Source organism: Schistocerca cancellata, chromosome 2, assembly GCF_023864275.1.
Source record: "Schistocerca cancellata isolate TAMUIC-IGC-003103 chromosome 2, iqSchCanc2.1, whole genome shotgun sequence".
NCBI classification, from domain to species: Eukaryota; Metazoa; Arthropoda; class Insecta; order Orthoptera; family Acrididae; genus Schistocerca; species Schistocerca cancellata.
Window position 1 is genome coordinate 395732901 of NC_064627.1, and position 12869 is coordinate 395745769.

General features: G+C 36.9%; 1 protein-coding gene across 1 annotated transcript in view; it reads left to right on the plus strand.

The window, feature by feature from the left end:
* LOC126161818 (coiled-coil domain-containing protein 174) overlaps positions 1-12869 on the plus strand; it is a 64399-nt gene that overhangs the window by 12507 nt on the left and 39023 nt on the right. Inside the window, exon 3 of the mRNA XM_049917918.1 lies at positions 5366-5569. Within this exon, the coding sequence (XP_049773875.1) occupies positions 5366-5569 (204 nt within the window). The remainder of the gene's footprint in view (positions 1-5365; positions 5570-12869) is intronic.

The following is a 12869-nucleotide window of genomic DNA, read 5'->3' on the forward strand; positions in this document are numbered from 1 at the left end:
TTCCTTCCTCAAGGAGGAGAGAGGGGTAGTTTGGGAGTTAAAAGGGAGGGGCAGCTCACACAGACTCCATGGGTCCAACTGTTTTGAGGATGAAGGGAGACACTCAAATAATCAGTTTACTTTCCAGCAAGGAAAAATCAGTGTAGATTCATAAGTAAGTCAGTTGACAAGTTTAGCAGATCATTAGACAAGAACAGTAAAGTGCAGGAAACATCTGTGATGTGACAATGGCATTAAGTTCAATAAAACACGTCTACCGCTTACACCTCCATTTAAATATGTACTCCTCAAGCCACTATACCATGAATGGAGGGTGGCACTTCATGCCAGTATTATTGTTTTTCTGTCCTACTCCATTCATATATTGAGCAAGCAAAAAATGATATCTGAATGCCTACCGTATTTACTCAAATCTAAGCCACACATGAAAAATGAGACTCGAAATCAAGGGAAAAAAAAATCTCGAATCTAAGCCGCACCTGAAATTTGAGACTTGAAATTCAAGGGGAGAGAAAAGTTTTAGGCCGCACCTCCAAATCAAAACAAAGTAGGTCCATTGTAATATGAGACACAATTTAGGTCGAATGAATGATGATGCAGCTACAGTAGTTTGGTTCGAGTCGTAAGCTTAGCAGTTAAGCTTTACCAGGTAGCCATTACTATGCGTCAGGTGCTCCGTCCGTATTTATACGGGTACCCTACCTTTCTCCTGTGCTTCGTCTGGTTTGAATTGATTGCTTATTTTTCTTTGATCTGATAAGTGCCGTTCTTTTTGTTATAGGTGTTTACGTCACTCTAAGCTGAAAATGCATTATTGTACTGTGTCATGCATTGTTTGTCACATTCTGATAATGAGTGTTTACGGCCTGTCGCCGCTCGCGGCATGGCTTGCTTCTGTGCACACTACCACCACTTACAATTAAAAAAAGAAAAGAGAGAGAGAAATCGTCTCATTAGCAAAACAATGGCAAGAGACTGCTATTTGTTGTTACTTACACTGCTGCTTTCTTTGATAATGATCAACAAGAGCTAAGTAATAGACTGCGTATGATAGAAAATGTTCTGAACAAGAGTTTAGCAAAAATTTTTCTCTGTTTGAAAATCTTTGCAGACGCCTCTTTAGTACATTACATTCTGCACAGAAATTAGAGTCATCTTAGATTTAAAAATCTAGTCAATTGCCGTGCTTCATTTCTGACTGTATCACTATTAGGCATAAGAATAATACAGATATAAACATGACATGATATGTATATTCTTCCGCGTTTGCTGTTGTCTCACTCTATTTTCATAGTTTATTAGGCAGACAGGATTTAAATGAGATAGCAGCAAACATGAAATAATACATGGCAAAATGTTTATATTCGTATTATTCTTATGGTGAAGAGAATACTGCATGTGATCCCAGTCAGTCTTGCCAGTCGGATTTTCGTAGTACACTGAAATGCTGCTACATTCGAAGATGAACAATACGGAATTTTTATTTACTTCGTTGGATAATGTATGAAAATGCAGTGGTCGAAACTCGGGGCAGAGAAAAAAGCTCGTCTTCTATCTTTTTTTTATTTATTTTAATTCGTTTACTGACGCAGAGGTTTTGGCGCCAGTATTTATCATTGTGCCTGCAAAACATGCCTGTATAGCGCTACGTATATTCGACGGCAGAAGTTAGTTGTGGCGGCACCTACCAACATTTTTCAGAACTTCCGCTTACTTTACACTCGATTCCAAGCCGCAGGCGGTTTTTTGGATTACAAAAACCGGAAAAAAAGTGCGGCTTAGATTCTAGTAAATACGGTATGTACATGTTCTGATTTCTTGTTCTTGTGGTCCCCGTGTCAGATGGTGGAAACATGATGGCTGCACTTTTCTTCTCTGAAGGCAGTTTCTTTAAATTTACCCACCAGCAATTCTCTGAAAAATATGGTCTCTTTCTCCCAAGGACACCCATACTCCCCTTAGCGTTTGTGTTACACTTTCTTGTGGCTGTACCGATCTGACATGATCCTAGCAGTATGTGTCTGAAACTGTGTGATATGTGTTGTCATGTCTACTTGATAAGGACTCCAAACACTGGAACAACACTATAAAACTGCTCACACTAGTGTTGTACATGCAGTTTCCTTTACAGATGTACAACACTGTCAGAGAACCCTTCCAACAAATCTGCCTTCCGTTCTCATGCTTTAATACTGATTTTACACAATTTCCCCTTTTAATATAAATTTTTATTATTACTTTTACAGAATGACATGCTCTATATGGTCTCTAACCTTGTAACTGAATACTGTCAGTGTTTTTATCATTATTGTAGCCAACATCTTGCTTTTATCCGCATTTAAAGTGAGCTGCCAATCATCCCACCAAGTGGAAATTGTGATAACGTATTTCTGCATTTCCTTACAATTATCCAACAACAACATTTTTCTGTAGTGAACAACTTTGTGAGCAAGCATTCATTGCTGCTCTCCACATTTCCTTATGATCTTCCAACAACAGTGCTGTTCTGTAGACAACAGCATCATCAGTGCACGTGCTGCTGATCCTATCTGATAATTTGTTTACGGATGCCAGAAACATTAGAGGTCCTTGGGAAACAGCCAGTGTTGCTTTTATTCCTGTAGAACATTCACCATCCCTTATAATGTATTGTGTTCTGTTAGACAAATATTCATTGTGGCAGTCACGTATCTGTGATCGTACTGTGTATGATCATATGTTGGCTAGTAGTTACGATGTGGTACAGTGTCAAATGCCTCTCATAAATCTGTCTGTACTCTTGCATCTGTTGCTTGCAAGATGTTGTATATGAATGAAGGAAACTGTATTTTGCGTTAACGGTGTTTCCTTAATCTTTGCTGATTCTCTGAGAGAAATTTGTCGTAATGTTTGAGCTTAGAATTTGTTGTAGGATCTTGCAACAGATGGACATCAGTGATATTGGTTTGTGATCATTTATCCTTTTTGTAAACAGGAGTGACCTGCGTTCTTTCCCAGTCACACAGAACTAATCATTGCAAAACAGATTATTGATAAATGCAAGCTACAAAAGGAGCTATTTCTGTGGAATTTTCAATGTAAAGTCTAACTGGAATTCTGTCAGGGCCTGATATCATGTTCGCTTAAGGGGCTCCGGAACGCCCTATACTTGCAATGTTAAAATAACGCTTATAAATTACATCTTTCCTCACAAAGTATTTGAGGTAGGAAGTTGAACTTTTTACAGATTATTTATTGGAATATGAGCTACAACTTAACACAGGGATTTTACAAAATTTTAGTTCAGTTATTAAAGATGATTTTTTTTCAATTGTAATGAAAATTCACAACATTTTTTTGCAATTTTTTATTTATATATTCAAAAATATACAGTTTTTTGGAAAAAGGCTGTGTTAAATTATGCAGAAGGTACTGTGTAACATTTACTGAAAGTTTGAAACAAATATGTTTGGAAGATCCTTAGAAAACATGTAATTAGTATGAGAAAATAAAAGTTTTGGGAATCGAGCGACAAAGATTGGATTAACTTTTTAGTGCATTCCAGGTCCATAGGATGGATTATCTTCATCCTCTGCAAACTCCTCCTCCAGCTTCCTCTTGTTCCTCCTTCTGTTTACTCTTGCTTGTATTTCTAGACTCTTTACAGCCCTGTCTGCAGCCCGAAGGCGTTCCTTGTCTAAAGCAAGCATCGCTCGTACCATGTTAGAACCTATCTTCATTGCCATGTTTCTAAATACCTTGCACCTTACAATGTTGCCATCATTGAAAGTCGCAACAGCATCATACACACCAAAGTGAAGTGTTTCTATTCCAACAAATACAGTCTTGGGGATTCTCAACCATATAACACTATTTACACTTTCATTGGGGTTTTGAGTTTTTCCGTGAATACACTTTTTCAACAGTTCAGGTGCTGCTAAGTCTCTGAAAATAGGTTTTATCACCTCCATTATTGCATGAGGCAGACTATGCTTATGAGTGTACACTTCACCAGTTAGCAATCCTTTGTTATATTTACACCAAGTGTCTTCTTCTTTGGGACACAAGCTATGTTGGGGATTTTCATCGGTTGAAGAAGTATGAAAAAAAAGAGCCCAAACAGCCTTCTTCATTTCGTCGACACTTTGTGTATTTCTAATAACTTTACTTTTACTCATTATTATACTTCAACAAAACAGAGACTCAAGAAACAGAATTAATTAGGAATATTTTCGAGATAACGACAGAGTAAATAAACATGAAACAATCGACAATCACACCAGTGATATATATATTGACAGCAGTTTAACAGCGCCACAGTGGGTCACGCCCATGTAGAACACATTTTAAAAAAATTTAAAAATAGTTGTAGTCTTCGGAATTGAATAAATTATATATCTATTAAAAGGTAATAGTCTGCAGATTCAGAAAACGCAAAAAAGTAAAAATTGAACTTTTCATGATTTTGAGCCTTTCCGGAGCCCCTTAAGGTAGTCTTAATGATTTTTAGTACATGGGCAGATAATATCGATATCACTCATTTGTGAATCTGTGTGGTGATCAAACATTTCCTCTTCAAACACAGCAAGGGGAGTGAAAATTTACAGCAGGCTAAAAGATGGCAATGTTCTGAATTTAAAACCAAGTCCACTCGAAAAAAAAGTTACATGATTCTCTGCTACAGAAAAATTACTGTTCAGTGAAGGGGATCATGAAACATAAACTGATGATATTTAGCAAGATGTAATTCATCATTATCCATATGTAAACTTTGCTCTTCATTTTCAGTAATAACTGTATTTTTAAATACTTCTGAGTTTCATTGGGTATATAATTTTATATCAGTGAATTCATTTGTAATGTGTCTCCTACACCCTAATCACATGATTAATAAATGTATATTATGAGACTGATAAATTACAGTTCATGTTTGTGTCTGATTGGCTGAGAAGAAATCTGTTAAATGTCATGGGTAAGCAAATGGATAACTTCTATAAACACTGGCTTTAATACATGCAGGTGTTAATACCAATAACTCTTATTTTTAAGGCGTGGCAATCAGACGTTGGTATCACACAAAAATCCAATACACTGCTGTGTATGATTGTCAAAATAGAAAAGTAGTAATTTCCCTTATCTCAGAGCTCTCAAACTTCACTGCCAAAGCAATTACTTAATTGAGTAAATTTTATCAAGCCATTAATAAATAATTGATTCAAGCTTATTTAGTTGCTTGCTATTTCTATAGTAATTTCTTATGTGAAGTTAACTTTGTTGTTATTCTTATAACAAGTTAATAATACTAAAATGTAAACGTATTGGTGCATTGCTTGTTATAATTTCTTGAAACTACAAAAACTATTTGTCTGTTGTTTTTTCCTTGCAGGAAATGCTTAGAGAATAAAGCTAGGTTATATGATGAAAAATTGAGATCGGCAGGAAGAAATGCAGGCGAGGATGACAGTGAGTCTCTTGTCAATTTCCAGCAGAAAAATGTTGAGGAGAGTGGAGAGAGAACTGATGAAATACCATCAGACATGAACAGTGAACCAGATGACTTATGTAATGAATATGGCGATGATAGTGACTGGTATGTTGCCATTGAGGATCATTTGGTTTGTGGTCTTACCTTATACTAAATGAAATACACAGTTTAAATGTCCAATTATGTTTCATTCACTATGTAAATTTCAGACACTTTGAGGTTATTGGTGTGTAAGCACACACTTATGTGTGAAATGCATTTAACACAATGTTTATAAATTCCCTTTTTGTGTTTCCTTTCAAAAATTTCATTTGTTTGACAATATTACACTGTCAAAGCATCACATTTTATTCTTTTTTTTTATATGTACTGAAATTATCTGCTGGATTTTCATTGCATTATAAATTGATATAAATTTATCCTTTATTTCCATGTGAATATATTTATCTTCCTGCATGTGGTACAACTATGACAGTGTGATATTTGAACCAAAAAAATGTATGTAGAGTGATAACGATAATAGTAGTAAGCTCAAACAGTAATGGTAATGAGCACCAAAATGCTTCCAAATCTCTTTTTCCTTTACACTGCCTCTGGAGTGTATGATAACATAGTGTTGCATATAATATGGTATTATACACAATGGTGTAAATAAAAGTAGTCCAGAGAACAGAGTTCCAGGTTACAAAGAAATACAGCAGAAGAAAGGAATTACAGTACTAACGTGACTATAGCAAATGTTGAAAGTGACCAGTATTCATCTCCTGGCACTTTTGGGCCGTGGTCAGCAAGTTGCTGAAGGCAGATCGAAGTTAGACTGCTGGAATTACTGCAGTCTCATCCGAAATGTTCTGCTGCAGTTCTTGGAGACTGTGAAGGTTGTTGTGATACACCTTAGACCTGAGGGATCCCCACACAAAGTAATCGCAGATCTGAATGGTCTGCTAGCCTCTGCTAACAACTCTGTCGGGCATGAAGATTGTGTAAATGTGCTCCAGTGTTTGAGTGGCAGTGTGGACAATTGCTCCATTCTGTTGGAAATAACTGTAGGTCTTTTCCTCCTCCATTAATGTTGCCACAAATGGTTTGAAGATGAAATGTTGGCAATGTAATGTGCTGAAGTCAGCGTCTGAAAGAAGATGGAACCAATAACGAGACGTGCAGGCACAGCACACTAAACCCCAACCTTTTGATCGTGCAATGGTGTTTCGTAGAAGTTATGCAGATTCTCCGCTGCACGTAGCCAGTGATTCTGTGAGTTGACATAACCTCTCAAATTAAACCAGGCCTCATCAGGCGTAAAGAACAGATCCTTTTCCAAGCCATTCATTGATATCTCAGTGAATAGCCACTCACAAAGCTGGAGGCATTGAGGAGCATCTGCTGGTTTTTAACGAATGAAGAATAGACGCTCTGTAGGGATGCGTGTGCAAGTCTAGGTGGAGTATTTGTCTGCACGATTGACGTGAACTGCCGGTCTTGTGCAACAGGCATCAGGTTGATTTGGTAGGACTCTGAAACATTTTATGGTGAACTGCAGACACACTTTTTATGGTTTCAGAATGTTTTTCAACTTGTTCAAAACAGATCCTGTTTGGTGGCATTTTTGGACTAAGTGTTGTATAGCACTCTTTGGTGGCACTTTCACACTATTAAAACTTCTCAGCAAAGAAATGACCACACCATTTCCATGACTTTGTTGTCACATAACTGGCCACAACGAACACCCGCTGCTCCACTTTGAGTACCATCATCCCCTTTGCACTGTTCCACTCACACTTGCACAGTTGCACTACACTCTGAACTGGTGTGGATCACCTGGCGGGTGTAAATGTGTGCACACCGTGGGGTGTGGTTAAGTGCATGCATTCATGGCCAATTGTACCCATCGTCTGGGCTACTTTATTTGTACCACCCCGTATAATGTTAATGAGATACATATTTACAACCTGAATAATATTTATTCACTAAATTTTTCACAAGGAGGTTTTTTATTTGTACCTCTCTTGTAACTCGTTCCATTAAGTCAGTACAAGTTCTCTGTAAATTGCTTTTTGTAAATTTGTGAAATAAGTTTGAATGCTCACTGCTCTTGTACTTCTTCAGAGATATCAATAAGGGTTTAATTTACCTTTCTTCACCGCATAATATGCTTAGGTTCCTGGCAATCAGATGACAATACAGTGTGTTATATACTGTGTTTGTTGCCTAACAGCATGAGAAAGATGCCCTCTAGCACCCATTGTTAGAAGCAGGGCCTCACCATGCTAAGCTGCACTACTGCCTCAAGATGCTACCAAGACCATATTTGAAGTGACTGCTCACGTTTTGGCAAAATTCAACATCTCAATGGACATACAAGATACCTCAGTGAAGGAGAACCCTCGTGGAATTGCAAACACCAAGTGTACATTACCATACCAGATACAGACTGATTCTGTGGACCACAATAACAGTAAAAGTCCAATTAAATTGTTGTATTACTTCAGTTCTTACACAGGTTACTCATGGAGATAGTAAAATTAGTAGGAAAGCCGCTAGTCTGAAAAAAAAAAACTGCTGTTTCCTTAATCATATGTATTAACTGCCACTTATTTTACTTCTTGCTGTTTAATATTTACATTACTCTATTAGTAATTGTTAAATAAGAATAGTTGTCTGCATCCTGTAATAATAGAAGGCCCTTTACAGTAGACCTTTTTACTGATTGTGTTGTTAATAACAGTCATCAGTCTTTGACTCAAGAAAACTGCGTGATGTGTAGAAGGTATGACTGATAAGATGTTATTTTAATTTTCTTTTGAATTTTGAGGGATATCCAGTTTCTTGCTTTTGTGAATATTGTTTTTGTGTTTTGTATTCTGACTGTATAAATCATCTGAAACTGAGGTGTAGCTGCAAATACCATTAAGGAATAGGGATAGACAGATCTCCTAAGTGGCTATGAAAGGTTAGAAGAGAGAGTGTAATTGTATGGTCACATTTAGTATTACATCCTCCTTTATCAACTGGTGGATGTGGCACATGGATTTGCATCAAGCAGGAAAAGGACTGAAATCTCTTTTGGGCATACAGCATAGATTTTCCTTTGTTCTTGTAAATCTCTAAGGTAAATTCCAGAATTTTTTCTCTAAAAAGGGTGCAACTGCCTTCCTGCTATCGTGTCCAGAGTCACCGCATGTTTCATTTATAATGATCCTTTGGTGGGAGAATTTAAACCCTGACCTTCCTTCCTTCCATCCATCTCATTTACTGGTGCCATTAAGGAGTTTTGTCTCAGTACTGGGGTGCATGTTGATGCCTGTGTTGACTTAATCGAGTTGGGTGCACTTGACAGTATTTTGGGTACCAAAATTAAGAGGCAGTACTCTATATGTAAATTACATGAAGGCCTACACCTTCTCCTGTTTCTTTTTAAAATGTTGTACAGGTGTGATGCACTGTATCTTACACATTGAAAATACCCAACAAACAAAACATTAGTAACAAATACACTGTTATTACACATCTGTGCTTTGAAAAAGTGACACATTTTGGAATTTAATATTCTTGTTTGGTGAAGAGAGATCTCTGAATCTTGCATGCTTAAAACAGTTGGCAATTGTCTTTTGAGTGACATTTTCCCACATTTCTGATATCTTTAAAATTGCTATAAGAAAGCTGAAAACTGATTCTTCACCTCCTTTGATTTTTTGAAACATATTCATCACTGTATGTTTTCTGTACTGCAGTTTCAATAGTTTTATAAACCTCTGGTCTATAGGTTGTAGAACTGAAGTGATGTTTGGAGGTAAAAACACAAGCTTGATGCACTGTAGATTGTCGACTACTAGGTGAGCTGGGAAGTTATCGACCAGGAGGATAATTTTTCATTTCTTTGATTTCATCTGAGTCCCAGTTGTGCAAGCAGTTCTCAAAAATATCGGATGTCATCCTAGATTTTGCGTTGTTTTCATAAATCACAGGTAGGGAGTGGATGTTTTTAAAACATCTAGATCATCCCGATTTTCTGATCACCAAAAGCTTTTCTTTACATGATCCTGTCCAGGGTATAAACGCTCCGGGACAACCGGGATATCTGGGAAAAACTTAGGAATCTTTTCATCCGGGAAAAACACGAGGGTGTTTTAGAATTCCAGGAATTTGTCTTTGTTTTAGTTTTCAGTTAAATTTTTGTAATTTTGACTGGTAAGAACTGGTTCTCTAACAAAGAATTTTACTTTAGCCTGCTACTGCAATATAATGCTGCAGCAATAAAACATAAACGAGGAAAAAATAAATAAAACGTAACTTGCAATGGAAATGTGCCATTTACAGCAACAAAACACAGTACACATACAGGCATCTGCCAACAGCAAAATGTATCAAAGGCTTTAGGACGAAGACTATGCAATATTTTGTAACAAGAAACTACTTCCGATGAGCGTGACATCACAACGCTTGTATTGGGTTCATTTGAGTAGTTTGCCAGCGGGCTTATACGCATATGCAGTTGAGTTGCGTATGAACAGTATCTTATCCCACTTCTGGCTACTTGAAGTGCAGCTGTTAGTTGTATCCAAGGTAACTAGACACGAGGTGTATCAGCAGTAGCAACAAGCAGACAGATGCTACCCGGAAACATTTTTGTAGCGCGCCCAAGCTGCCAGATTCACATATGCACAGAGAAGTCCGATTTGTAGTGAGATGGGGATAGTCTCACAGGAACCGTATTTACCTTTAGTGATTTCACTGTTTCCTCTTGATTTACAGCTCTCAAGTAAAATGAAAACAAAACGGATTTCTGTGGCCGGTAGCTATAAAGCAAATTAAATTACATTCACATAATTATGGAAGGCTAAAATGTGGTATTAGTTTAAGTTTTCTGATTTTATTTTATTTCCATGTTTTTGGCAGTCAGGCATTAATTGCCTTGCAGAACACTGAAGTTATTTTTGTTGATTGGATAAAAAAAAATTTGGCTTTAATTAATCTTTTCCACGGAGAGAGTCAATTTAGTGGAAACACTATTGGCTATTGTCAAATGTTGTGCAGTATTTAAAGTGCACATTATTATCTTTTGGGACGTATGGCATTATGCCATAATAAAGAATTAAACATGAGATAATAAGGTACTGGTACTCCAAGAAAATTTGCATCCCAAAAATCACACTGAAAAGTTTAAACTTTTGGCCTATGTCTTTGTGAATCTGGACATACGGATGTGCTCTTCAAGTCAAATTATGCATTTTATTATGGTTTATGAAATTCCGATGCTCATGGAGTATTCTCTGATGTCCTGTTTTGTTTATGGCGTAATGTAAGGTCTCTTAATGCTGTATAAGTACAAATATATGGACTATCTACGTCATCGTAGCTGCCCAGGCACAGTAACACCGTTTTCTGGCGCTCTCGGACGACAACTGAAATGAATTATTGTAGGTCGCAGGAAAATATTGTGACTGGTGGTTTGAAAAGCATTACTTTCGAAATACATTTCATTTTACGTAATACGAGTTGTTATGTGTGCAAAAATGCTTTGACTTTCTTAAGTCACAGAACGTTTGATTCTAATTTAAAGCTTAACACTTTGAGAGCCAGCCACATAGAAAAATTTTGAGCCCAGAAGACCAGACATTTACGTCATTACTTAAAATTTTACTGGCACATTAGTGTGATGTATCAAAGTGTAACACATGCAAAAAAGACAAATATTATATGCAAATACTTAGCTTCTCTTGTAGCTACACTATGTGTATTAATTGATACCATTAACTTTTCGTATTTGTGTGTCCGCGCTACTTAATAGTGATATTGCTATAGGCTGACTAAATCACGTGTCCTATGCTCTGAATCACTACATTTACATGCGACACGTATTCTGAAAGATGAAACTGAATTTCAGGAACCATTTTTCGCTGTCGTGTTTACATGTTAAGGTCTGAAGTGGATTTGCTAGCCCAGTTAACTACGGCGCCTGGAAAACAGCATATATACTTTATGATTTAGTCAGCACAATCACTATTTCTCTTCAATTAGACAAGGTATAAACAGCTTCAGTTTAATATTTCTACTTATACTTCACTGTACAAAAACCACTCTGTCAATATTAGCTGATATTTTTAAAAACAAGAGGAAACCTGACAGCCCAAGCACGTTTCAGTAGTGGCTGCATTTACATGCAAGCGAAAATCGATTGTGGAGTTCGAAAACCGACAACCAGAAGCTGATTTCCAGAATCGATTTTGAAGTGTTTACATGACCATCCAGAAGTGGTATTGGGAGATCGGTTTACAAAATCTAGTTTTGGGTGCCCCATGTAAACGCGATGAATATCTGCTGCCATTGGCTGGTTAGATCACATGACATGAGCTATGATTGACTTACAAAAGCACATTGCAATCTCAATTTCAATGCTTCGGAAACTAACATCCTGTGTTTGCTGGAATTCGATTATATACATTCGTAATTTGACTTCTCTATTGTCAACCTTATCTGCTTGTTCCATTTTGTGTTGCTTTCCAGTGTTATGTTTAGATATTTAATTGACATTTCTGTGTCAAGCAGAACACCATAAATAATGTATTTCAATATTATATGATTTTTTTTCCTATTCATCGGTATCAGTTTAAATTTTTTCCACATATAGAGCAAGCTGCCATTCATTACTCCAAATAGAATTGTGTCCAAGTGATCCTGTATCCTCTAACAATCAATTAAAGACAATGCTATCTAATGCACCACAGCATCATCATCATAATCATCAAACAATCACAAGATTCCTGCTCATTCTATCTGTCAGATCATTTATGTATACAGAGAACAGGAGCAGTACTGTCGCATTTCCCATGGGCACTTCAAATGACACCCTACCCTCTGATGAACACTTGCCATTGAGAAAAACATACTGGCATCCTTTATTTAAGAAGTCTTTCAGCCACTCCCATATGTGGGATCTATTACCTATGCTGTGACTTTCATTATCAGTCTGCAGGGGGGCACTGTGTCAAATCAAGGAATATAGAATCTACCTGGTGTCCTTTGTCAATGGTCCGCAGGGTATCATGAGAAAAGGGCAAGCAGTGTTCTACACAAACAATCTTTGCCAATTAGTGAGCAGAAGCTTTTCTGTCTCAAGTAAATGTGAGAACATGTATCTTCTCGGACAACATACTATTAATTATGTACAATTTTACTTTAAAGCTTTTCTCACTTGTAGGTTTACCACCATTGTCACAGCCACTTCTTTTAAAAATCTTTTGGTAATGTTATTCAGAAGATCAAAGTGTGTCTGTTAATAGGCACCTGTCATTATTGTTACCTCATAAATTAAGATGAAGAAAATTGTGGCAGAACTTAAAAAATTATCAAATATGTGATCATTTGTGAAATAAATTGTGGGTGTTGTGTGTAGAATATTTACAGG